Source organism: Eumetopias jubatus, unplaced genomic scaffold (genome assembly GCF_037043125.1).
Source record: "Eumetopias jubatus isolate StellerSeaLion01/CBP00866 unplaced genomic scaffold, mEumJub1_p1.0 scaffold_15, whole genome shotgun sequence".
Classification (NCBI taxonomy): domain Eukaryota; kingdom Metazoa; phylum Chordata; class Mammalia; order Carnivora; family Otariidae; genus Eumetopias; species Eumetopias jubatus.
Window position 1 is genome coordinate 60,523,958 of NW_028274821.1, and position 25,996 is coordinate 60,549,953.

The following is a 25,996-nucleotide window of genomic DNA, read 5'->3' on the forward strand; positions in this document are numbered from 1 at the left end:
TTCAGGTAATAATGAGTTCATATCGGTTGATTCTGACAGACGCACCACACGCAGACTGTAAGATGGTACAGCCGGGAAACGCAGGGACTCTGCTCACTTGTTCTGTAAATCTAACACCCTTCTAAAAAATAATTTAAAAAGAGGATTTGATGAAAAGTATTAAGTACTAGCTTTCTCCTCAGGTGGCATGCAGATACAGGAAAAACGAGTTCACGATCTCAGAATGTTTTGCACACCGTGAAGTCCTCTCCTCCAAGTACTGTGACTGCTCATCCCCCAGAGAGCCCACAGGGGGTGGGGGGGCTGCACGAGGCCATCCAGACCCTGGGACCCAGAAGCGTGGGAATGAGCCGAATGGACACGACAGTCTGGGCCTCTGTCTCCTCCAGCCTCGGGAAGGCCGAGCAGGCGCCTGCACCCGGCCGCCCAGGAACTCTAGCATGTACCCAGACCAAGAAAGTCCTCCCAGGGGGCTTCTTTTAAAATATAGAACTTTATTTTGGTTGCACAGATTTTCATAAGCATTTGGTTCACAGAAGAGTCATTACAAAATAACAAAGGCAGCATTTTGTACAGCGACTCACATTGGGGCCACCAGAGAAGTGCAAAAGACAGTGCTGGGGGCGAGAGGGGCCGGTGCTCGTGTGCCCACAGTCCTGGGGAGAAGCCAGTGCTCCTGGCTCCCTCCAGCCACCCCCCTCCACCCAGCCCAGGAGAGCAGCACCGAGGGCCTGGCAGAACCAGCCTGGGAAGGTGCACAACAGCGCCCCCAACAGGCTGGTGAAGGCCCCGCATGAAAAGCCGAGTGGGAGGGGCAGTGTTCCGGCTGAGCCAGTCCTGCATTCAGCCCCTGTCCTCAAGCAGGGGGATCTGTGCCCACCTGGCTCTGGAACCTTGACACATTCACAGTACGGTACAGTAAAGCCCTTTGGGAGGCCTTCTTCCCCTCACCCAGGCTACTGACCCTATCCCAACCCAGGACTAGGAACTGGGGACAGACTGGGAGACCTGGTCCTACCATCCGGGAGCTCACAGGCAGGTGAGTGGGACAGGGATGGACCTAGAAAACTCCAAAGCAAGGCAGAAAGTGCTCAGTACCTGAGAGGGGGAAGAGAAAGGGCAGCAGAGCCTCAGAGGGGGAAGAGCATGGTCACTGCAGGGAGGGGAGCTCTGTGGAGAAGGCAGTGTCTCAGCTAAACCTCGAAGACTAGGTGGGATGTGACATGTGCAGATGGCGAGAAGAGCATGCCAAGAGGAGGACAGAGCGTGGGCCAAGGCACAGAGTGGGGAACCATGGTAGGGTCAGTAAGGGCAGGCAGTTATCCATGAGAGAACATGGATACAGACGAGGGGACCTGGGCACCTCCATCTCTACCAGTCTGGTGCCCAGGAGGGGCAGCTGCTGGGGGTGTGTGCAGGACCCAAACCCTTGCACGGCAGGCCCCAAGCCAGCATCCTCCTGAGCTTGGGAACTCCCTGAGGGCAGACTGGAGTCTCATGCATCCTTGCCTTGCCCAGCCTGGCACCAGGCTGCTCAAAGGAGGCCTCTGTTTTCAGCATGTCCCTTGTCATCCCAGGGGGCAGCCTGTCCAGAGAGGCTCCCTGTTCCCCTCACAGTCCACGTTCAAGTTGAAGGGAACCAAACTCAACTCCTCCAGCCTCTGCAGACAGCTGGGAGGGTGTGGCCGCATCCCTGCAGGGATCGAGAGAGGCCCAGGAAAGGGGAAAATTCTGGGGCTGTCTCTTTCTACCTCACTAGAATCACCTCCTCCCTCAGGAGTCAATCTGCTCTTCTCTGACTAGAGTCCAGGTTTGGTGTGTGTAGAATACCACTTCCCTGTCATTCACACAGAAAGACCTGACCGAAACTTTAGTATCAATTTTCCCCAACTCTTCATAACCTCTATAAGAGCTTGAGTGACAGGAAGCCCACCAATCTGTTTCTTTTTCTCAGTCCCTAGGAAGCCTGGAAGCCTGTTTTCTCTGGGGTACGGTGAGTAGGAGGACCTCAGGTGCCGCTGCTTCCATCCTGACATTGCCTTTACCTCCTCGCTCGGCCGAACATCCATCAGAGCCTGAATGCAGGGTATAGGGTTGCTGCTCCCGGAGTGTAGACAGCCCTCCAGCCGCCCCACCCCGCGGCTCCCATCCTTACAGAATGGTGCAGAAGACGCTACGGTTGCTGTGGTAACCACCTTCCACACGGGCTGTGATCCTAGTCGCCATGGCTGTCACCTTCTGCCCACTGTGGGCTGCAGAGGGGCCTCGGAGAGAGCTTTCAAGGTGAGGCCGTGCCGGTGGGTTCACCAGGCGCCACGTATCAGATCTGGAGGTGCAAAATGACAGTCCATGAACTGAGAGTCTGGAGCTTTTGCTGAATGCCCTGCATAATTTCCTTTGGTGCAGGATCACTGGATCCAGGTGTAGGTTTTGCCTCCAAGTCCATGGAAGCTCAAGGAGGTGGGACCCATAAGGGACAAAAGTCCTGTATTCTAGTTCCAGCTACACTTGCAATTTTGCATGTAACCTTGGACCAGTTCCCTCTAGAAGCTTCAATTTCCCAATCTCTATAAGGATCTGGAGAACATCAGTGACTTTTTCTTCTCTTTCACCCCCCCTCAGGTGTATGACATGCATGTGTATAGAAGCTTTATTCATAACCACCCCAAACTAGAAACTACTTACCCCTTCAGCTGATGAACGGATAAACAGTGTGGTACATCCATATAAGGGAACACTCCGCAACAAAAAGAATGAATGACGTGTGACCCCATGGGCAAATCTCAGGTATACTAGGCTAAGTGAGAAAAGCCAGACTGGAAAGACTACATACTGTATAATTTCTTTTTTTATATGACATTCAGGAAACTGCAAAATCTGTAGGGGACAGAAGTTGGTGAGTTTCCAGTCCCTTGAGTTCTTATGGAGATTATGAAGGGTCAGGGAAAGGTTCGCTCAGGGCTTTCTGTCATCTGAGTTACAAGGAACCACCTCTTAACACCAAATCCTAAATTGCTTAAGCCAGTGACAATGTCTTCTGTGCCTTTTTAGGATGATTATGTTACAACGAGTAGGACTGTAAAGGTGTGGATAGTTAGAAGCTGGCTACTGTAAGGTGAGTGAGAAGCCTGGAGGTATGTTCAAAGAACTGCCAGCATTTGAATTTGGCAGCAGAGAGTGAGCCTGGAAAGGAAAATCAGGACCCAACAGTGCACGGTGGATAATGCCAGGCTGATGGGTCTGCGCTTCCTGTATTCTGAGGTCTCCAGGGGGAGCAGGAGGAAGCAGACCCCAGGGAGTCCACAGTAGGATTGCTGGGATGTAGACAGAAAAGATTATAATTTCTATATTTCTATTTTAGGCTTTATAAGTTATGAATATACAAAACAGGCATATATGAGGTTTTCTCAAAAACCTTTTTAAACTTTCTAAGTTATGAATATACAAAATATACGTATATGAGGTTTTCTCAAAAATTTTTACTGAGAGTGTGTATAATTAAAAAAGGAACAGAGAAACAGGGGCTCCATCAGAGGTTTCTGACCACAGACGTGACAGGACCAGAGCTGATTCAGACAGATTAATCTGGCAGGACGCATAGGACAGCCTGCAGGGGTGGGGCAGGGACACAAGATAGGAGGCTGCCACCGCAGGACAGGGCTCTTCGCGGTGCAGGAGTGAGTGATGCCAACAGCGATGACGGTATGATCATCAGCTCCCTAACCAGAGAGCAGAGCACCAAGCAAGCAGAACAGAGTCCATCCATAGGCAAGTGCACCAGCATCCTGGCAGCAGGGCCACAGGTCGGGGTGAGGGCTGCCAAGACGTGAACAGCGGTGATGGCAGCTGGGAAGAGGAGGGGTCGGAATCGAGAAGGCCTAGTAACTGACTGAACTGTGATGTTAGGGGGAAGCTGGTCGCAGAGGTTTTGCTGCCAGAACAGAGTGGAGGGATGGTGAGGTCACTGAAATGGGGGACAGGGAAGGACAGGGAGGTTTGGGGCAGAAGTGTGTTAAGCCACTGTGGCACACAGAGGCAGAGGTATTAAAAGCAAGTGACAGGCGCAGCACCAGCAGTTAACATTTTGGGAATACCAGTCTGCTAGGTCACGTGACCTGATTTTATCCCAAATCGGTGCTACAATGCAGGCATCGGTAACTCCAGGTGGTGACTAACTTGCCCAAGGTTCCACAGCCAGTGACTGGCAGAGCTGAGATCTGCAATCACACACCCCGGACTCTTAAAGCCTGTTCCCTCCCAGGGAGGCAGGCGCAGGGCCTCAACACTGGCCTGAATGGCCTGACCAGGGCCGAGACCTGGCGGGACCGTGGGGAACAAGGGCAGCCACAGTCACTGGGCCTGGCTTCTCCGGTGACCTCACTGTGGTTCTGGAAGATTGGTGTAGGCAGACCACAGACACTTACTTTTTCTTGAACACCAGGAACTTATTGTTTTGTAGGACGCATTCTCGGTTGTTGGAGATCTGCTGAAAAATGGTCTTGCTGGTCTTGCCCTGGAAGATGATGTTCTCTTGCACCAGGGCCTTGGCGCGGCCCCGCACTGCAATGCCATAGGCCCGGAATGAATGGATCCGGTTCTTTATTACCTGGGAGAGACCGTCAGAGCTTGTCATACCTTGGGGACTCCCAGACTGGTGGGGGGGGGGCAGGTAAGGGACACAGCTGTTATAAAACGGAGGGGTAAGAGCATGCTCGGTAGGGCAGCATTGCACCATGGGAGCTCAGGGAAGGGTGTTCGAGATCAGGCGGAGAGAACCAGGGAAGGCTTCCCGAAGGGGATGATGGGTAAGCTGTAGGAGCTTTCCAGATGCAGAGCAGGGGACGGCTGTTCCAGGAAGAAGGAACAACATGCGAAGGCCTGGCAGCAAGGGGAGGTTGTACCAGAGGCAAGGACCATTGGCAACTCGACTGAGGCAACAGCGTGTCCCCCCCCCCCCGCCCCCCTTCCTCTGCTTCCATAGTATTCAGATGTAGAGCTAAAGAATTCTTTATTGCTTGCCTAAGTCACACTACTCATGAAGCCGGAGAACCAGAGAAAGGCTTTGGGATGGTAATTTCACAAGTGCAGGGACTGGGTCGGTTGCGCTCAACGCTGAAACCCTAGCACCCAAGCGCAGTGCTTTGCAGCAAAAGGGAGCTGAGAGCTCACTTCTGGGGGAGACAAAGAGGCAGAGGAGCAGATGCAAAGCACTGTGGGAAGTGCTCTGTGAGGTAGGGGTGGGCATAAGCACCCCTGATGTCCAGAACAGGGGTACCTCAGACAGCCTCGGGGGTTGGGGGCGGCTTCCTGAAGAGGTACAGAAAGGGGAGAAGGGTATGCTGGGTATACAGGGAATAGTGTGCACACAGGCCCCCCTCATTAAGCACCTACTGCATACTAAGTCCTGTGGGAGAGTGCTCTGTTAGTGGGAGGGCTGAAAGAGCCCTGAGCTTGACCTGGAAACCAGAAAGATACCCCTAGTGGCACCTCCACCCTGGCTCTCTGCTGGTAATTCCTGTCCCTCTTCAGGGCTCAGTTCATGTGCCCCCTCCCATGGGAAGCCCCACCTGTGTCTCCCCAGCTGGGTTTGGGCAGGAGGAATGCTGTCCCTTGTGGTGCTGAGTGCTTCAGGCTTCTCAGTGGAGAGAGTACGAGGGCCGTCCCAGGGCTGAGCCCGGTGCTGGCACCACGTGTCACATGCACGTACACATACACACCTTCGTGTCGGACCTGGGCAAGAGCTGCAGCCCGCTGCCCCGGTTGCCAATGATGTCATTTTCGATGACGACGGTGTTGTCGCCCTTGGTGATGATGCCATGGCCTCTGTTGTCATAGATACCATTGCCCCGGAGCTCCACCTTGCACTGAGCCTCGACCTTGACCCCACTCTGGCGGTTGCAGGAGATGCTGTTGTTGGCCACGCGGGTGAGCTGGTTGCTCTGGGCCACGGTGATCCCTCTGTCCCCATTAGCGTGGATCACATTGGTGAGGACGTGCAGCGCCTCATTGCTCTGGACGTAGAGGCCTGAGGCTACAGGTGGAGGGGTTGAGGAGCAGCGTCAGCCCTGACAACACCAGTCAGGAAAAACCTCCATGGAATTGTGCACCCCGGGAGAGAGGTGGGGAAGAGGCAGCCACACTCAGAACTGGCCCCTGGGAGTTACATCTTTCAAAATGGATGACAAACCAGGAACATCAAGGAAACTGTTCCTTCTTAACTTAAGTGCTCGGTAAACAGGGAAAGGTGATGCAAGACTCCTTGGGCCCAGTGGCTCATGAGACCCAGGCTCTCCTCCTGTGCTTGCATGCCTCCCGTGTTGCCATCCCACTGCTGTGTGCACTTCCTCCTGTGACGGGGCGCTCACCACCTGTTACGGCCGCCCATTCCACCTCCACACAGAGCTACCAGCTGGACAGCTGCTTCGTTGCTCTTCCCGTACTGAACTGGAATCTGCCTCTCTATTATTTTGGGATATTTTCTTCACAAGGGAAATTCTGTAATTTTTGAATAGAAAAACTTATAAGCTAAATATCTAAAATGTGTTAGAAATTTTGGAAAGAAAATGGTGTTTGGGGTTGTATATGCTTAGAGACACTACATGCTTTTAGAAAAAAAGCGTACAACTTAGCAGGCTTAGAGCTGCAGGACTTGGTCAGGAAGAGATGGGGGGGCAGGGGGGCCTGGGGGTGAAGAAAGGACTCCCCAGTGGTGACATGTGCCCACCCCAAGAGCAAGAGGCATCGGCAGCGCTGGGAGGAGGCGGTGTGGAGGACAATATGGGGTCACATGGGAGCCATGAGTCTGCAAGTTCCAACCTCTTGGTGCCACCTCCCTGCTGCTTCTCCTGGCCTGCTGGGGAAGAGCAAATATAAATCAAGCATCTGTGAATTTATGTGGCTTTGCCTGTCCTACAGACAGCAGGGCCACATGGAGAAAGCCCTGAACTGGGAGGGGACAGAACTCATTTTCTGTCAGCTCCCACTCTCCCTGCCCTTTGCCTCTCCCTCCCTCTCCCAGGGCAAGAGCTTGCCAGTGCCCAGAAACCACCTTTTAACAAGACTGCCTCCATCAGCCCACCACAGTGGTCCTGATGATCAGCCAGGTTTGGGAGCCCTGCAGTTAGATCAACTCTGTACGTTTCTTTTTTTCCTTCAATAAACACTGGAATGTCTATCAGTTTTTATCCAGTTGAAGATAACTTGTGGATTTAAAACACACTTATTCTCTGTATAAGAAAAATTGCCAATTAAACCATGATATGCCATCAACTGCAAATGCATGTCCTTAGATGTTAAAATATGGACAATGTGTCTCAGAATGGATTAGAAATGTGTATGCCAGGAGGCGCCTGGGTGGCTCAGATGGTTAAGCCTCTGCCTTCCGTTGAGGTTGTGATCCCAGGGTCCTGGGATCGAGTCCCACATCTAGCTCCCTCCTCAGCGGAGAGCTTGCTTTTCCCTCTGCCTCTGCACCTCCCCCTGTTCATGCTCTCTCTCTGTACCTCTCAGTCTTCGAAAAAAAAAAAAAGAAATGTGTATGCCAGGTGTGGGATTTGGTGGGGCAGGGGCGCTGACAGGAGTGGGGTTTGGCTCCTTGCCTCATGTTCATAGCCTATCAGAGTTGATGAAACAGCCAGAGAAACAGATCCTGTCCCAGGCCCTGTAAGTGCCAGTGGGGTGAGAAGGTAAGGACGGAGGGCACATTCACAGTGGGCTCTGAACTTCAAGTTGTTTGGGATGTGTGGATGGGGGAAAGGGAATTTCAGGCAAGAGAAATAGCATGAGCTAGGCGGGGCTGGGGGGGCAGGACAGAATGGATTTAAGTTCAGGGAAGATGATGTCCAGAGGTCTGGGGTATCGGGTGTGTGGCCAAAAGAAGTGGCCAAAAAAGCGAGAAGGGTGCCTCCCAAGGCAGGCAGTGTGAGCACGGAAGGCTCTGGAGCAGGGAGACACTCACCTCCATTGTGATTAATACTGTTAGACTCAACAAGAGCTATGGTGACGGGCCGGCGCAGTGGGTCATCGTCCTTTTCCAGTTCGGTCTCCCAAAGGATGGCATCTCCGTCCTCGCTGAAGTTCTCCTGGGCCCCATGACCTCCAGGGAACTCCCCAGAACCGTCCTTCTGGCTAAACACTGCCACTCCGTACAGGCCATTGTAGCTGACGTGGTTGCTGGTGACGTGGGGCAGGCTGGATGACATCATCCACACACCACAGCCCTTATTAGCTGGGACAGGGAAAGGAGCGGTCACGGACACTGAGCAGCAGGTGAGGCAGCACCCAGTGTCTCCCCGGGAGGGGAAGCAAAGATGGCACTGGCCTGGGAAACAGAGGCCCTGGTATGCTAATGGCCTCGGACAAGTCACTTTATGGCTGGAGGCTTCTCCTCCATACAAGAGGGATACCAGTCAAGTCAGTCTCACAACCAGGATCATTCCATAGGGTGTAAAAGTGCTCTGAAAACTGTGAAGGTCACAATTCCAGGTCAGAAGCACACAAACCCAGGGGGACAGCGCTAAGGGGTCCTCAGAGTTCATCCAGCCCAACCCCGTCCTGCAGAGATGGAAGTGGCCTCCGTCTGAGTCCCAGCCGTACCACTTCCTAGCTGTGTGACCTTGAGTGGGTTACTGAACTTCTCTGTGTCTCAGTTTTCTCATCTTTAAAATGGGGTCAATAACCGTATCTACCTCAGAAGGCAGTCATGAGGATGTGATAAAGCATATAAAGCACCTACAAAGAACACACGGTAGCTGCTATTATTATTATTAGAGACGCAGTCCAGAGAGTAAGGCTTTGCTCAAAGTCACAGCATGAGTGAGAACAGTTTTCTTTCTAGGGCTACCCTAGTTCTCCCATTAGATTTCTAGTTCTTTGGATCAGAAGAAAGGGTAAGAGTTAGGTGCCCATGTGTCAGAGCCTGAATGGCCCTGTCCTTACACAACTCCCGCCTTCTGCTATTTTAAATGGGGATGAAGCTCTCTGCTTTGCTGACCCCGTGGGTTACAAGGGGACTTAGGAGATGATTCTGTATTCAGAGAGGGGCCATGTGTCTGTGGCCTGAGACTGATGCTGTTCTTCAGGGCGTCTTTGAGGCCCAGGGACAGGCAGTGACTTTCTCGGGACCCACCAGCTAGAGATGGAACCCGGGCTTCCTGCCTCCCCGGCGGCGCTAGACCCCAGACCCCTTCCCCCAGGAACATGCGCCTCACCATAGATGGTGTTTCCTTCTATTAGTCCTTTGCCTTCATCCCCCACGACCACACCGTCTGAGTAGCCAAAGCAGATAAGGTTGCTCCTGAGGACCGGGACGCCTCCACGGCGGATGTCTACACCTCCCCACTGGTTCTCACGGATGACGTTTTCTACGGAGAGGCAGAAGAGAGGGTCGAGACCCAATGGCCACGCAGACTGGCCACGAGGACGGGGGCACCTGGGAGAAAGGACCCTCTGGACCAGAACACCCAGGCTGCACCCGGCCGGCGGCCGGCGGCCCAAATCTTGCCTGGTCTTTGACTTTTCAGGGACCTGAGTGCTGTTGGCTTTCCTCAAGGGCAAGGTTTGTATCTATCTTGTGTTCTCTTCTATCACTAGGATCCATTGTATCCAGTGGCCTTCAGGACCAACAACTAAGAATGAACTGCTTTAGAGTGCCTGGCCCCCTGTCCTGGGGGCTGTTTCTGGGAGGGCTGAGGCAGAATGCAGCCACTTCCCCCACCCGCCTGGGGAGGCACGAGCCAGTCCGTCAGCCTCAGCTCTGGACTGACCACAGCCTTCCTCTCCCCACCCATCCCTCTCTGGGAATGGGACGAAGCGTCCTAAGTCAGGGGGGGTTGTGCTGGGACCTTGACGCCCCCGGCACCATGGCCAGGCAGACTCTCAGGCTCTTGGGACTGAAGTGCAGTGGCCCAGGGGACTCTGTGTGACTGGTTCCTTCCTGCCCCTGTGACCACATCCCACCCCTTGCCCCCCTTCACCACACCCAGTCACGCAAGCGATCTCCCTGCTCCCCAGGCATGCCAACGGTGTTCCACACGCAGCCCTGCAGGGAATTCTGGTTCTCTTCCGAGGCTTTCTCCTGTCACTCAGGTCTGGCTTACATGTCACCTCAGAAAGGCCTGCCCTGACCACACAATCTTAAATACCCACACAGTCCCTCTATAACCTTATTTTAATATAATTAAATTATGTATAGTTTACATATTATATATTTATATATATCAATTACATAGATATTTATGTAAAGTTAATATATAATTATTTAATCTCTAGAGCACGTATCACCCAGATACATTTCTTTTGTGTGTGTGTGCTTTTATCTTTCTCTTCCTAAAATGTCCGTTCCCGACAGCAAGAACCCAAGGGCAGCTGTTTCACATATCTGTTTTGCATTGCCGTACCCCCAGCTCCTGCACAGTGTGTGCTCGATAAATGTCTGATGAACGAAGGACACCTGGTTCAGTCACAGGGATTCACCAGGCCAATCTCTTATGTCCCAGGCGTGGCTATGCTCTGTGCTGAGGCGACACTCACGTACCACGTAGACTTGATTCTGGTCTTAGAGAATTTGCTGCCTTACAGCAGAGGAGACTGCCCTTACACAGATCACTAAGAAAATAAGATGTCCTACAGAGCATGCCTGCTGGGTACACTGAGTGTCTGTGTGCACAACGGGAGGTCAGGGCAGGCTTCCCTGAGGGGAAGGAACATTGAGGCTGAGGCCTGAAGGATGGGTAGGAGTTGGCCAGGCAGGGGGGAAATGGGGATAGACTTCCAGAGCAGGTGCAAGCCCATACAGAAGAGGAGGGATTCAGTCTATGTGCCATAAATGTTTCTGACAGTGTTATGTGAGCTGTCCAGGGAGCTCCTGTAAGCAGTAGGCCTGACAAAGAGCAGACAGACACTCCCTCCTTCTCAGGCCCTCCTTGTGACAAGCAGGGCCAATGCACAGGGCTGGAGTCCCAGAGTGTTAGCCTACTATTCAGAGGAGGAGGCCAGTCTGTCAAGGTGAAGGACTGGCTGGGGGCAAGGCCAGGGATGTTGGCTTGGCAGCTGGTTGCTCACTTGGCCATGGCTCTAGGCGGCTCCCACTCCTACCTGTGATGAGGCCTTTGCCATTCTCATTCACTGCTATGCCAGCTGCACGGCCCTTGAAAATGTGGTTCCCACTAAAATGGAAGGAGAAGAGAGTGAGACCAGACTGATGTGTCAAATCCAATGCCTGCTATTTTCTTTTGTAATCTTCCCCAGATGACTCAGGTCCACAGAGGCATAAAGCATTTTCTGAAGTCCTAGAAGCCAGGCATTTAAAAATTGTCAGTTATCCCAGAGACAACTTGATCCAGAACTAAACCTACAACTATGCCATACAACCACAATGATATTCATGTTTCTGTCACCTCTCCTATCGCTCACATACAAACACCATTTGAGGTCATCGTGGTGCACAGGTGACAAGTCTTGGTAGTGCCAAGAATTCCTAGGAGACTGTGGTAAGCTTATTTGGGCATGATTTGTGTCCAAAGCCTGAATCAGATTCTCTGCCTATAATGAGGCTGCTATCTTCTGTTTGTATCCAACAGCTACTCTACCTTTTCTGTTAACTTAATCACCTATCCACTGAATGACAACATAAAATGACATGCCTTAAAAGAAGGAAAGCAGATTTTTAAAAAGGGGGTTTTAATGGGTGCCTGGGTGGCTCAGTTGGTTGAGCGACTGCCTTCGGCTCAGGTCATGATCCCGGAGTCCTGGGATTGAGTCCCACATCGGGCTCCCGGCTCAGCGGGGAGCCTGCTTCTCCCTCTGACCTTCTCCCCTCTCATGCTGTTTCTCTCTCTCTCTCTCAAATAAATGAAATCTTTAAAAAAAAGCGGGGGAGTTAAGAATACTGGACAACGTGGGGAAAAAAAAAGAATATCAATGTGCAACCAACATGAAACCTCACGGGCTGGGTTAGCCACATAAGGAAGATACAGGAAAACACACTCCTACTCAGAGAAACACACACAGCTGTCACTGCCATGGAAAGGCCTTGCGAATGAAAAACCTGAGCATGCTGAAGGACATGCATTGCTTTCCAGAGTCTGCAACTTGGTTTCCTGCCTGTTAAAACAAGGCCAGTCACACCTGGACATTAGCACAATTGGGTTATCCCTGGAGGACACATGTGCTGTTTATTTTTACTAACAGGAATGCTGTGACCTCCTTTCTTCCTGGAAGGGCACCTGCCTCCTGTCTTAGGAGGCCACCCTCCTAATTCCCATCATGTGGCTGAGGGATTTAGGTCCAAATATTCATCTGGCTCTTTAGAGCCTAACACAGGGCCTGGCACCCCATAGAACTTCATTGAGTAGGATTTGGCTAAATTTTCCATTTCTTAGGGCAGGGTCCAAATGGTTTATGTCCTTGGAGGAAAAACCCCAGCAAATTATGTTGATGCTGGGGAAAATGAAATGTCAACTGCACCTACACCATGCATTTGGGTTGAACAAGTGAAATCCTTTGTTAAAAACATCCCTATTTTTGCCCTTAGATTTGAAGAGTGTGCTTTGATCTGGTTACAGTTCAATCAGCAGATGGTTACTGTGGGTTTCTAGAATTCATGGTCAGAGACAGTCCCTGGGCTAGGGCACGCCTCGTCCATATTTCTGCGAGCTGTGCCATAGTAGCAAATGTACAGCTGGTGTGTTTTCAATAACCTCACTTACCTCCAGAAAGAACCCATGGCCACTTGGAGAAACATGTATGTGTTTGTACACAGGAAGGGCAAAATAAAGATAAAAGAGGTATCAGAAAACATTTAGGAAAAGGGGACGGATGATTGTTCCAAAAACCAAGGGTGGGATGTATACTTCGGATGAGCCCTTCTGAGCCCTGTGCTTCCTTACAGCCAAAGCAAAAAGAAAAACACAAAAGGTTATAAAACTCTCACTGGCAAAGAAAACTGTGGTGGTTTGCCTTATCCAGCCACTTCAGGGATCTCAAAATTGATTCTGTACCCTCCCCCAGATCCCTATCTTCCATCACAAAGAAACATAAAGGAAAAAAGCACAATGTATTCTCTCAAAGAGATTCTGTTGCTGTTTTTTTAAAAAGCTTTTATTTTTAAGTAATCTCTACACCCAGTGTGGGTCTGGAACTCACACCCCTGAGATCAAGAGTCACACACTCCACCAACTGAGCCAGCCAGGCGCCCCTCAAAGAGGATTGTTTTAAAAACCAAGACACCAATCTGACTGTAACAGTCCTTGCTCAAAACTCCTCAACTATTACCAGCACCCACAAGGTCAAGTCCAACTTCCCAGATTGACGTATGGCTACTATAACAAATTACCACAAACGTACTGCCTTAAAGCAACACAAATTTATTACCTTCTTGTTTAGGAGGTCAGAAGTCCAAAATGGGTCCTACAGGGCTAAATCAAGGTGTCAGCAGATGTGTGTTCCTTCTGGAAGGTCTAGGGGAATCCATTTCTTATCTTTCCCAGCTTCTAGAGGACATCCAGATTTCCTGGCCTCTGGCCTCATCACTCTGCTCTCTGCTTCTGTTGTCACATTTCCTCCTCCCCAACTCATTCTCTGGCTTCCCTCTAAGGATCCTTAGGATTACACTGGGCCCACCTGGATAATCCACAATAATCTCCCCATTTCAAGGTTCTTTTTTTTTTTTTTTAGATTTTATTTATTTATTTGAGAGAGAGAATGAGAGAGAGAGAGAGCGCGCATGAGAGGGGGGCAGGTCAGAGGGAGAAGCAGACTCCCCGCTGAGCAGGGAGCCCGATGTGGGACTCGATCCCAGGACTCCAGGATCATGACCTGAGCTGAAGGCAGTCGCTTAACCAACTGAGCCACCCAGGCGCCCTCATTTCAAGGTTCTTGACGAACACATCTGCAATGTCTCTTTTACCATGTAAGAGCACATGTTCACAGGCTCCAAGGATTAGGAAATGGATCTATTTGGAGAGCCATTATTCTACATATCCTACTCGATATCTGAGGTTCTGTGTTCCAACTGCACGCAACCTGCTTTGTAGGCCGATTTACTCAACCCTCTGGGCATCTCGTGACAGGCACACATTTGTTACCATCTTTCCAGGACACACCCTGAATTTCAGAATACCATCTCCCTGGCCACAAAATCCTACTTACCCTTTAAGCACAACTCCATGTCAGCTCCCCTGATGCCCTTCCCTGACTCACTCAGCTGGAATTGTGGCTGGCTCCTTTGACACTTACACGAAGGCCTATTGAGAAGCACTCGTTTTGGTGAGTCTTCCCTCAGGGTTATTTGTGTGTCTGTCTCCAGCATGAGACTGTAAATTCTATGGAGCAAAGACTGTTCTTACACACTTTTTATATCACTGTCCCCTTACATAGAAAGTAAACACTCAAATGTGTGTTAAAGGAAAAACACACATACAAACACATACTCTTCAATAATGCAAAAGATGGAAAAAGAGCTCTGGGACCACTAACTGTTTTCAGTAAGCTGCCTGTAACAACAGTGAAAAACAGATGCCTAACAGTAATAGGACTGGTTCAAAAAATAATGGAATATCAAAACAACAGAATGTTTTGAAGCTTTCCAAAACTGATAAAGGCCATGAAACATGGAAGAGTGCATATGGAATAATCAAGGGGAAAAAACACTTCAGAATATATTTGCTGCACATCCCTGCCAGTTTTTTTCCTAAAGCAAGACCTAACAACTCATGTCAGACGTGTTCTCAAGCCACAGCGGACAGTTAGCTAAGCCCTGAATTAGGTGCTCTGCTGCCTCTGCTCATGTGGTTTCCTTTAGTAGGAATGTCCATTTCCCATCTCTGACGGCCCACTTCCTACCCATATTTCAGAGTCCAACTCTCATACCCCCTTGGAAATGAGGTCTTCCCACATCCCCTTAATAGAATGATTCCCATGATAGCATCTGTCAGTCTACCGCATATGAGAGCTGGGATGACAGCTCCCGGTGCCCACAGTGCTCCTACCCCCCGAATCTACAGCTTGCCCCACTGATCGGTCACGGCATGCTTTTGCGCTGAGGCCAGATCTTTTTTTTTTTTTTTTAAAGATTTTATTTATTTATTTGACAGAGACAGACACAGCGAGAGAGGGAACACAAGCAGGGGGAGTGAGAGAGGGAGAGGGAGCAGGCCTCCCACTGAGCAAGGAGCCCGATGTGGGGCTCGATCCCAGGACCCTGGGATCATGACCCACGCTGAAGACAGCCGCTTAACCAACTGAGCCACCCAGGCGCCCCCTGAAGCCAGATCTTAAAAGAGCATCCTAGATAGCCACTTTCAACCGAACAGATCTGTCAGGTGAGTTGAAACTTTTATGCCATCTCTATCTTAGAGTTATTTCTGGTCACACGTGTCCTCCATGCTAGAGTAAGCTCCGGGGCGGGGGAGCCCCTCTTTACCACCATTATCAGAGGTGCTCACTAATGTCTGCTGAGAAGAATGGCTACACCGTGAACTGGAAGGGACTGCAAACAAAGCGCTTGTGTTACTATGGTGGGATCAGGGTGGAGTCTGGTCTTTGCTTGTTTTGCTATACAGTTGTGTTAGTAAACAAAAATGTTTTCAAATGGAGGAAAGCCAGGGAGTAGGGAAGAAAGAGACCAGAGAGGTCCAAAGGGACCACGGGTGAGGACGGTCCGAGTACACCATACGTACCTCACGACTGGATTTCCATGGTACAGGATATAAATGCCAGCCTCCTTATTTGAAAAGATTTGATTGTTCCGGATGATGCCTTTCCCATTGCCAAGGACAACAATGCCAGAACGAAGGCCATGGTGGATCTGGTTACACTGCAAGGGAACATGAGACAGCACAGAAGACAGATCAGACCAGCCAGCAAGAAGCAGAGTGCTCAGCTGCCACCCCACAGCAGGGCCACTGAAGACCTTCAGCTAGCGTATGACAAAATGAATGGACCGCGCTGCTGCCCCACCACACACACGCAGAGCTGTAAGGGAGAATCCAGAGAGAGGAGCTTTCGCCACCCAGCCTCTTGCTCTCCACCTGCAAAGTGGGCCACTGAAAACTGCTGAGCCTCCGAGCTCCCCCGACCCCCCATTCATCTGGCCAGGCCACACCACCCCGGGGCCAGGGAGCCCACCTCTCCGGGAAGGGCAGCCCCCACTATATGACAATGTTGGCCACGTGTAGTCCCAAGCGGGCCACTTTCAAGGAAGGGGGAGAGCCATCTGGCTCCTATTCCTCACTTCCCATGCAGGGAGGGCCTGTGGAAAGGTGCGGCTCTGGGGAGCCTGGTTGTTCCAATGTGGCACGAGAGCACAGAAGGTGTACGCACTACAAAGACCCTTAGATTTATTTCGAGCATCTCTTTGTACGAATGGGGAAGCAGGCCCAGGGTCACACAGTGTGGGGCAGAGCCAGATCTGAAGCTTAGTTTCCCAGTTACCTGCTTTTGCACAGTGACAACATTTTTAGATCATAATAAGTGATAATAAAATTCTTTCACTGTTTAATTTACAGCCTAAATACATTCCTGTACTTAAACCAGGAAGTTAGCGGTTTCTCTTCCAAAACGAATTCACAAAAACAAAGTTCTAGCTTGCTTGAAAATGTGCCACACTGTAAGCTCTCCTATTCTTACTCACTTTCCAGATTTTCTCCTGAAGGATTTGGCAGACTCACCCGGGCAACCACTGCCTAACAGAAATCACTCACAGGTTGAAAAGCTCAGCGAGAGAAGCGTAAGCAGTGGCATTTCCATCCCCCCACACCCTTTCATGAAGCCAGGGCAGAAACATGACGCCCCCTCCCCCTCCCCCTGCCAAACTGGCCTGTCCCCTCTGCCCTGGGAAGGCAAACTCCTCTCATCTCTCCGGCAACAGTGGCGATAACTTCCTCAGCCAAGGCTGTGCGTCAGATGCCAGCTGCATGGTAGAGATGCAGTGAGGGGAGGGGGTGAGAGAGGACACTGGCCAGGCATGTCTTTTTAAACAGTTAGGGACTCCCCTTCATCTGCATTTTGTGAGGGCAGTCTACTATAATGGGTCAAGAACAACAACCCTGAGTCAGACTGCCTGTCAGCTCTGTCATGAGTTGTATGATTTGGGGCAACATCCTTAGCCTCTTTGTGCCTCAGTATCCTCATCTGTAAAATGGGGAAACAATAATTCTGCCACACAGGGCTGTGAAAAGATTAAACCATAAATAAGTAAATATATACAAAGTGCTCAGAACAGTATGTGGCATACAATAAGCACTATGTATAAGGGTGGATATTACTTTTTAAAGTCCATAAGAAGTCTGACACATCTCCTACTTCCTAGGAAATGTGTCTCTTGGGGAAGCCCAGAGTAGAAAAAGGGGCTGTTCTCTCATATCACTGGTCCCATATTCTATCAACTTAAGTGGCTTTCTCATTGGTGTAAAATCAAACTCATGTGACTTCACAATATCCATGAAACAATCTTCAGAATTAATATCTTAAATGTCCTTTTTATTGTGAAGAATGATCTAACTTGGTGCTTTATTTTTGATCCAGGTGTCTATTGTAGGGCAGATACAGCTTTATTTTTATCAAACTCAAAACCAACCAGAGCCTATCAGGGCTGAGGAAGTGCTCTGTGAAATTTCCCTGTCTATCCAGCCCTATTTCTTACTGAAAAGGAGACTGGAGGGAGGTGATCTATTCAAAGCCACTCCCAATACATGAAGAAAGAGGGAGGCACAGAGTCATAAGGACATACAGAGAAAAGTGAAGGAACCACTTGCAGGCAGGAAGCAATATAAATTCAAGACAGCGTGGCGCCTGGGTGGCTCAGTCAGTTAAGTCTCTGCCTTCGGCTCAGGTCATGATCCCAGGGTCCCCATCTCGAGCCCCGCATCCGGTTCCCTGCTAAGTGGGGAGTCTGCGTCTCTCTCTGACCCTCCCCCCTCTTGTGCTTGCTCTCAAATAGTCTTTTTTTCAAAAATAAATAAACTCAAGATGGCAGCATTTACTTAAATAGTCCCAGAAAAGGCTTGAGAACCAAGAGCCACCTAAAAGAGCATGAAGACAGAAGTACCAGAATGAGGGGGTTGGACTTTTTCCGGATGTCTACGCCGGCCTCTGCATTGTGGTAAATGTTGTTGCCAGCGATCAAGCCTCCGCCCTCCAAGCGAAGAAAGATGCCCGACGCTCTGCAGCGGTGAATGTCATTCCTGAGCATGACAATCTAGGCAGAAAAGAGAAAGCCATTTGTTCTCTTATCACAGGTTTTTTATAAAGCCGCTTGGGGACACTTGAGTCCTCTCCTTACCGTCTGCTCCCTCCACGCTATTCCGCCCACAGGCAAGGCCGCCTCTTCCCACCTTGTGTACTCCCAGCAGCGGAGCAAGCTCTGTGCCCTGCTTGGCTTTGCCCCACAGGCTCCTTACCAACCACCGTGGTTTGTTTTTTTTTTTAGTAAAACCCGGACTGAAGCTTGGTCCCATGCCCCGTAGTCACAACTTGAGAGTGGAATAACTGGATGATGGGATGGAAGGGACCCTCAGAGGAGATGGGACTTGGTGGTCTTCAAATTCTATGTGGACTGGGGTCACATGAAGATCTCCCCAGGTTCCAAGGGCACAGCTACAATGAATGGAATCAGGTTCCCACATGTGCCTTTGCTAAAATTCACCTGCCTGAGAAAGCACCTGAGAATAACCTCCTACCTTCTCTTTTACTTTGTAAGACAAAGTCCTATTCTTGTCCATTCTGAATCTTTCTTGGGTGTATGGCTCAGGGGTGGAAAAACCCCTGGTACTCCAAACTACGGGACAATTAGAAGTATTGGTACAAGGAAGCCTCCTTTATTTTTTTAATTTTTTTTTAAAGATTTTATTTACTTATTCATGAGAGACAGAGAGAGAGAGAGAGAGAGAGAGAGGCAGAGGGAGAAGCAGGCTCCCAAGGAGCAGGGAGCCCGATGCGGGGCTTGATCCCAGGACCCTGGGATCATGACCTGAGCCGAAGGCAGACGCTCAACCATCTGAGCCACCCAGGCGCCCAGGAAGCCTCCTTTAAACAAGGTACCACAACCCAGCACACAGCTTATTTAAGGGGATGTATTGCCACTCACATTTTCTTTCCCTGTTTAATAAGCATATTAAAAATTCAGAATATATTTGTATTATTTTAAGCAATTGTATAATAGTAAAATACATTAGGATAAACGATATATTACACTAAAATAAGTCTGGGAGTGGTAAAGTAGAAGTACAGCTTCAAGGAGAAGCCTTCTGTTTAGGAGGAAGTTGGTAAGAGCATCCATTGCTCCCACACCTACAAGAACAGGATCAGGTAATATACAACAACACACACTTTCTTGAACCCATCAGAGAACTGAGGTGGCAGGACAACCAAGGAGCCTGGAATCCAAGGACAACAGGCACCTCCCAGGAGATGAGATGTGAGCCCGTGCTTGCCTGCGCAGATGCAGGCCCCACGAACCGGTAAGAATCCAGCTACAAGTTTTAGCGAACTGTTGAAGGCCAAGTGTGAACTAGCCTGAGGGTGCGGAAACTCTGGGAGTAGGTGTGTCTGTTCACTTTTCCATGCGCCTCGCTAGGTGTTCATGGGGAAAGACTGGGGACCGGACAAGAGACTGGGGACAGCCTCCCTCATGGCACAGGCATGGGGGAAAGACAGTGTGGCCACTGTGGGAAAAGCACTAAGCCCCTCTTGGAGTTTTCTCCCCAACTTTCCTGCTGAACAAGCCTGAAGCAGCTGGGGGAAGGGCAGCAAGCCCCGTCACTCTCAAGGAAGGGAAAGAAAAAACCCCACCTCGGGCTCTGATCATTAGAGTCCCCCCCCTCATGCTGGGGGTGAGGCAGGACCTACTTCCAAGCCCACAGACACAGCACCTACCTAAGACTAAGAACAAACGTACCCGAGAAATCCTACCACCAGCCAGAGCCACGAGTGAAAGCGGTCTACTGCTGGGAGGGCAGGGAGCAGAGCAAAGCCTACTGGCAAACCAGCAGAAGGTAAAGAACATGAAGCCTATGGTAGGCAGAGGATAATAACAAAACCCAAACCAGCTCAGTCCTCACTAGACTGACCCAAAACCTGGTCCTCTAAAGGTATGGCAAAAGAAGAGGTATGCCCATCTCCACACATAAATGCAATTGACCTCAGTCTCTATACAAGATACACAAAACAGCAAGATAAACACCAGTCTTCTTTGTGGAGCCGGAAGCAACTGGGCTCTTTCTGTCAGCCTTACTCCCCTGGGGATGTTCTAGAGGACAGGGAGGGGTGGCTGCCCTCAGGCCACCGGATCAAGGCTTTGCTCCCAGGCATGGGACCGGCTCAGCAGGCCCAGCACCTCGGCCAAATCTCCCTGCTTGTATGAATGCCACTCAGGATATAGTTGTACCTGATGCTGGATACTCAGGAGATTCATGGATTTTTTTTTTTTAAGTCAAAAATCCTGAATATCAGTTTCTTAGGTTCCTTGCTAGAGACTTACTAGTAATTTATAGACTGCACAATTCCTGCCAGAAGCCCCTGGAGGCAATTGTTTAAAAGAGCTACAAGGAAGGTTGTATAACTTTTCACTTCTCCTTTTCGATGACTCCCAGCTACCACCTGCTTCCAAGTCTGCCTGGCAGGGCATATTTCTCCCCAAAGCTCCAGACCCAGGTAACCAGACGGCATCTCTGCTAGATGTCGGAAATGCCCCAAACTCAGCATCTGTCTCCACACTCTAACTCCCCTGTTCCTGCTGATGCCTCTGCCACTCAGGCCAGAAGCCTCGGCCTCATGCCTTTGACTGCTCCCTCCTAAAGCCCTCCCTTCTACCTTTCCAGAATGCCCTGTCCCTTCCCCTCCATCTCTGGACCACAGTTTTCCACTGCCCCTCATTGGTCTTGCCTCCAGCCTTGCTCCCCTCCATTCCATTCCCCAGAAAGCTTTCCAAATACAGATCTGACCACAGTTCTCCTCTGCTTAAAATCTGTCCGTGAGTTTCCCTTGCCTTCACAGCAAACTCCAATCTCTGTGGCAAGCCCTCCGTGCCTCAGCTAGCTGACTCCTGCAGACTCCCTGGTCCCCTGTCGCAGCCATCAGCTCATGCTCTGGCTGCTTGAGTCATTGGTGACTCCCTAAACGTATGGCGTCCTTTCTCACATCTGGCCTTCAAGCACACCTCCGCGTCTCACAGCTTCCTGTTGCCGGCTCCTACACAGCTCAGCCCAGGCACTGCTCCTCCAGGGACCCTCTCCCTGAGGCTGGATGCCTATGCCACCCACAGCACCTCTGTCACAGCACCTCCCACACTGGACTGTAATAGCACTTCTAAAAAATAAACAACAAAAAAATCTGTTGAGCACTTGTTCTGTGCCAGACATATTGCTAAGAACTTTACATATATAACCTGAGTTAATCTTTACCATACCTGGGAGGCAGATAGTATTGTTAGTCCAAAGGACACATAGCTATTAGGGGGCAGAGGCAGAATTCAACTCAGAAGCCACACTCGTAATAACTATGCAAGAGGGAAGACCCTCCTGGGGGCTTAGACCAGATCCTTTCATCGTGGTACCTGAGAGCAAAACTATTACCCATCCTTTTGATCTGACCATCATCTTTTATTCTCTATATAGTAGTCTGATGTTCTTTCAGGGTAACACCACCCTTTAAAATCCTCTTTGGAAGTGGGCTGGACAAAATGCAATCCAAATGTGATTGCTGTTAACCATTCTAGCAGCCTGAAGAGATCTGTGAGTCTCACACGTGACATGTGTACAATGCCCTACAGCTTACTAGGTGCTCTGCCAATTTTATGGCATTGGATCCTTACAAAACCCAGTGAGAGAGGCAAGGCAGGGATGCTTATTTCCATTTTATAGAAGAGGACAGTAACGCTCGTGGTGAGTCAGTGGAGAGGTAAGACTCAAACCCAGGAGCTAGGCCATGCTTTCTTCCAAAAGGCTGTGTCTTTCCTTTCAGAAGCCTTTCGTGTGCTCGGTGGTTTGAAGGATCTGTGGACTGTCCTGCGGTGCCCAAAGAGGCTGCAGGGTCCTGATGGCATCAGTGGCAGGACGCACTGCTCTTAGCACAAAGTCCCAGTGTCTCTCAAAGGGGCTTTCCAGGCTCGGGGTGAGGTGGCGTCTGCTCACCTCCCCTGCCTCATTTTCAACCACTCCTCCATCCTCAGCACCCTGTTACAATCAGCCTCACACCCAGGTCCCAGCATAGAGTGTTCCAGCTGCCTGGAACGCCCTCACTCTGCACCCTTTCAACCACACGCACACCAGTCTCCTTGGCTGTCCTCTACTCATCCTACACAGCTTTAGACACCTCTTCTGGGAAGCCTTCTCCAGTTTGGATCAAAGCCAGTGATCATGTGTCCCTCAATTTTTTCTCATCCAGGCTAAAGAGCCCTTGTTCCTTCTACTAGGACTTGGGGACATATTTGAGAAGCAGCATGACATAGTGAAAGGAGTTGGAAGACCTGGGTTCTAGTCCCCGTTCTGCCACTAACTTGCTGTGTGACCCTGAGTGAGTCACATTTCCTCTCTGGGCCTGTTTCCTCTTCTGTAAAATGAGAAGAACAGTTTCTGCTCTGTCCAAATCAGATGACGGACATAAGGCAAGGGTATGTTATAAGCTGAAAAAAAGATGATTTTAAAAAAATGCAAAACAGCCTCACCAAAGCCTTCCTGTGTATAGGCACAGGAACCTTCTCTCATTAATCAAAATCATGTTCCTAGTGACCCAGTAAGGCCTCACGGGTCTGTAGAGTAAACCTTACGACAGTACCTTGCTATTATGTATACACCGCACTGCATAAGTCAGGTTCCGGAAGATGTTTCCTTCCATCTTGGCTCGGCCATAGGAGCAAACGAAGACACCTCCCTTCCCGTCCCGGAAGAGGCACTTGCGGATGAGGCAGCCCTGCACAGAGCTGGCCAGTGCCATGGCCTCCTTGTCCTTCTGCAGCTCCTGCTGCAGTGAGTTCAGCACTAGGCAACTGGGCAGCTGAATGGATGCTCCTGGAAGTGGTGGGCCGAGAAAGGAGCCCCCCAACACAGGGCGTGGGCCCTGCACTTGGTAGGACAGTCTGTATGTGAGCTGGTCCTCCTCCTCCTCCTCACCACCACTAGGACTCAGGCCTCCGTCACTGCTGTCTGGAGTCTGGGCCACCCTTTCCCCATCACTGCCCACCTCTGCCTCCTGTGAGCCAGCCTTGGAGCCCGGCTTTGGGGAGGTAGAAGATGGGCTGGTAGGGCTTTGGCTGCCCTCAATGACAATGTCACAGGTCCTTGGGCTCCAAGCCTGGTCCCTGCTCTCCAGGTCTAGGGACATTAAAGAGTCAGAGTCCTCTGTGGGGAGTATGCTGGGTGAAGACTTGATAAGCCCTAGTAGATACTTGTAGGCCCAGTTCTTGTCTGCAGATGGGTGGCCCTCAACAGTCACAGAGTTGTTTTCACTGCCCACAAATTCACAGTTTTCCAGGACACACAAGGGCACATTGTGCAGGAAAACATGGGTATTTTTGAAGGTACAAAACTTCACTTGGCAGGTGCCTGGGCCATGGACCTGGATGTGCCCATTCTCAAAGTTGCAGTTGTCAAACTGAACATGACCCGATGTTGTCTGAGGAATAGAAAAGAGAAAATGGATAAAACAGGGATAAGAATTGTTTTGCTAGTCAGTACTCTAACTGCCCTTTAAGGAGGGTGGAACCTGGAGAGGCCATTTGTCCTGCTGATCCTGTTCTCCTCCCCCCCAAGGGCATGTGTCAGCCCCCACACAGGGGGACAGGGACAGGAAGCTGCTCTGCATCAGAGGAAGGATAATTTGGAGTTGCTGCCTTTCCCTCCTTCCAATCCCAAAGGGACTGGAAATGGATCAAGGCAGAAAAGTTCACACTCTGCAACAGGGCCCTTCCTAAAGACTGCAAATCTCAAGTAAATTCTCCCAGTACTCAATTAGTGTCTAGTGAGAATATAAACTCTGAGGGGTGAAGATGGGGAAGAGGGAAGAAGCTGAAGCTCAGAGGGATGCTGGGTGAGATGGAGTCAACATGGTAACACAGGAGGTGAACCAGCAGGGCGAGCATCACTCTAGGGATGATCAGGAATGACAGGGAGAGCTTTGGATTTTCATAAACCAAGAATTGGCTGGGATTTGAACACAACTTTACTGTGACCCCTGAAGGGCGAGGGAGTCCCAGCTTGGTGTCTTGGTTACATGAAGAAAGTGTGAGATCGTGAGGTGTCTCACTAGGTCTCACTCCTCGAGCACATCTTCCCTTCACCATCCTCTCTCAGCCCTGCAGCACCCCACAGAACACCAGCTTGGCATCTGAACTCAGGACAGAGCCAGGCAGAAGCCTGAGAGCTGACAGAAGACAGGCCAGGAGGAGCTGAACCCTGCCTGGGCTAGGCTGGGCAGGCAGTTGTAGAGGCCCAGCCACAGTTCTGGGAAAGAGTCCAGCCTGTGTGGCAACCGGTACAGGTGTGTGTGTGGGGGGAGGGGCACAGCAAAGGACAGCAGGCTGTGTCCCTAAAGAGGAGGACAAGGAGGTAAGCTGTCATGGCCCAGCAGTACTGAGCAGGAGTTAAGATGGGCTCTGGAGTCTGACCGCATAGGAATAACTCCCAGCTCTGCCTCTTTCAAGTGTGTTATTTTAGATAGGACTTCATCTCTCTGAGGCTTTGTATGCAATAGGGGGCTTGCCAGCTAACAAAGCACAAGGTAGAGAGCCAGGTACAAAGTTGGCACCCACTGAAAATTAGCTACCATCACCAGGGACACAAAGAGCAGAGACTCCTCTGGGGTGGGGAAGTGCTGAATCCCACGCACCACTCACCTGAGCCCCTTAGCTCCCAGGCCTGGCTGAGAAGCACAGCTACTCTATATTTCTGAAAAAGAACTGTTTCCAGATTTCATGCTAAATTCCTTCAGATGGATTTGAACCAGAAAATGAGGGAGGATTTCATGATCCCACTGAGTACTCCAGACATATCCAGCCCTGAACAGTTTTTACATCCTCTAGTGGTGAGCACCCTGGAGAGCCTGGCCCAAAACTTACTCGCCTTAACCCCTATAAGCTCTTCCTTATGGCTAACTTAATTTTTTCTTGCAGCAATTTAAGTCTATTTGCTCTTACTGGGTCCTCTCTGTAGATGAACACCAGCTATCTGAAGATGCAGAGCCATTGCTGGGGTTCTCCTCAGAAGTCACTGAAAACCGCTGTGAAATCACCCTGGTCTTTGCATTTTGCAGGCAAGGTCATCCTAGCCCCTTGTGCTGTTTTCAGTTAAAAGACGATCACGGACGGGAGCACTAATATATGCCAGGCCCCAACCCCTGAGCATCTGAGGCTGCACTTCCAAGGGAGAAGGAGAGGCCGAAATGAACATATTACTCTAAGAGTAAATGTCATATGAAATGTGAAGGGTCTTGAATCAAACTCTTCTTCTGGGTCTGCAGACCAGCCTAGGAGTTGTTCATCAGTCCTCCTGAAACATTCTAGGCCTAAAAAGCAGGCTTTTAAGTTTCCAAGGAATCCAGCACAATGTAATTTCAAAGGTACTTAGAATCTGAGTTCTAACCTCACTAATTAACCACCTGAGAAATTTACTTAGCATCACTGAGCATTAGTGCCCCTGATCGGCAAAATGGGGATACCATGTCTACTGTCTACCACAACTATTTGTTGTGGGGATCAAATGAAGTCACAGATGGATAGTCACCTAGATTATGAATATAGGCTTTGGATCCTTGCTCTGTTTCTTACTAAGTCTGAGACCTGGGTATGTCACTTAATCTTGCTGAGCCTCAGTTTGCTCATCTATAAAACCAGATGGCATGGCCCCTCTTACTAATGGCTGGAAAGCATACGCCAGCCACATAGTAAGTGTACTATAAATGACTGGTCGTGTGATGATCATTACAAACCCGAGAGACAACGTGTTGTGATTGGTAGTCACAGTGGCAATATAATTATTACTGACTAGGTCTGAAGTTCAGATATTAT

The 25,996-nt window shown here is 50.2% G+C and overlaps 1 protein-coding gene across 3 annotated transcripts in view; it reads right to left on the bottom strand.

The window, feature by feature from the left end:
• Positions 1-689: 689 nt before the first annotated feature.
• FBXO10 (F-box protein 10) overlaps positions 690-25,996 on the bottom strand; it is a 59,926-nt gene continuing 34,619 nt past the window's right edge. For 2 of the 3 annotated variants that reach the window (XM_028108755.2, XM_028108753.2), the window contains 10 exons: positions 22,771-23,607; positions 18,047-18,196; positions 15,678-15,814; positions 11,095-11,165; positions 9,210-9,362; positions 7,958-8,227; positions 5,718-6,031; positions 4,425-4,606; positions 2,156-2,326; positions 690-2,075 (listed from right to left, as the gene is read on the bottom strand). In XM_028108755.2, the coding sequence (XP_027964556.1) occupies positions 2,069-2,075; positions 2,156-2,326; positions 4,425-4,606; positions 5,718-6,031; positions 7,958-8,227; positions 9,210-9,362; positions 11,095-11,165; positions 15,678-15,814; positions 18,047-18,196; positions 22,771-23,607 (2,292 nt within the window). In that variant the 3' untranslated portion in view covers positions 690-2,068. Of the gene's footprint in view, positions 2,327-4,424; positions 4,607-5,717; positions 6,032-7,957; positions 8,228-9,209; positions 9,363-11,094; positions 11,166-15,677; positions 15,815-18,046; positions 18,197-22,770; positions 23,608-25,996 lie in introns of all 3 variants that reach the window. The other variant, XM_028108754.2, reaches the window with a different exon arrangement.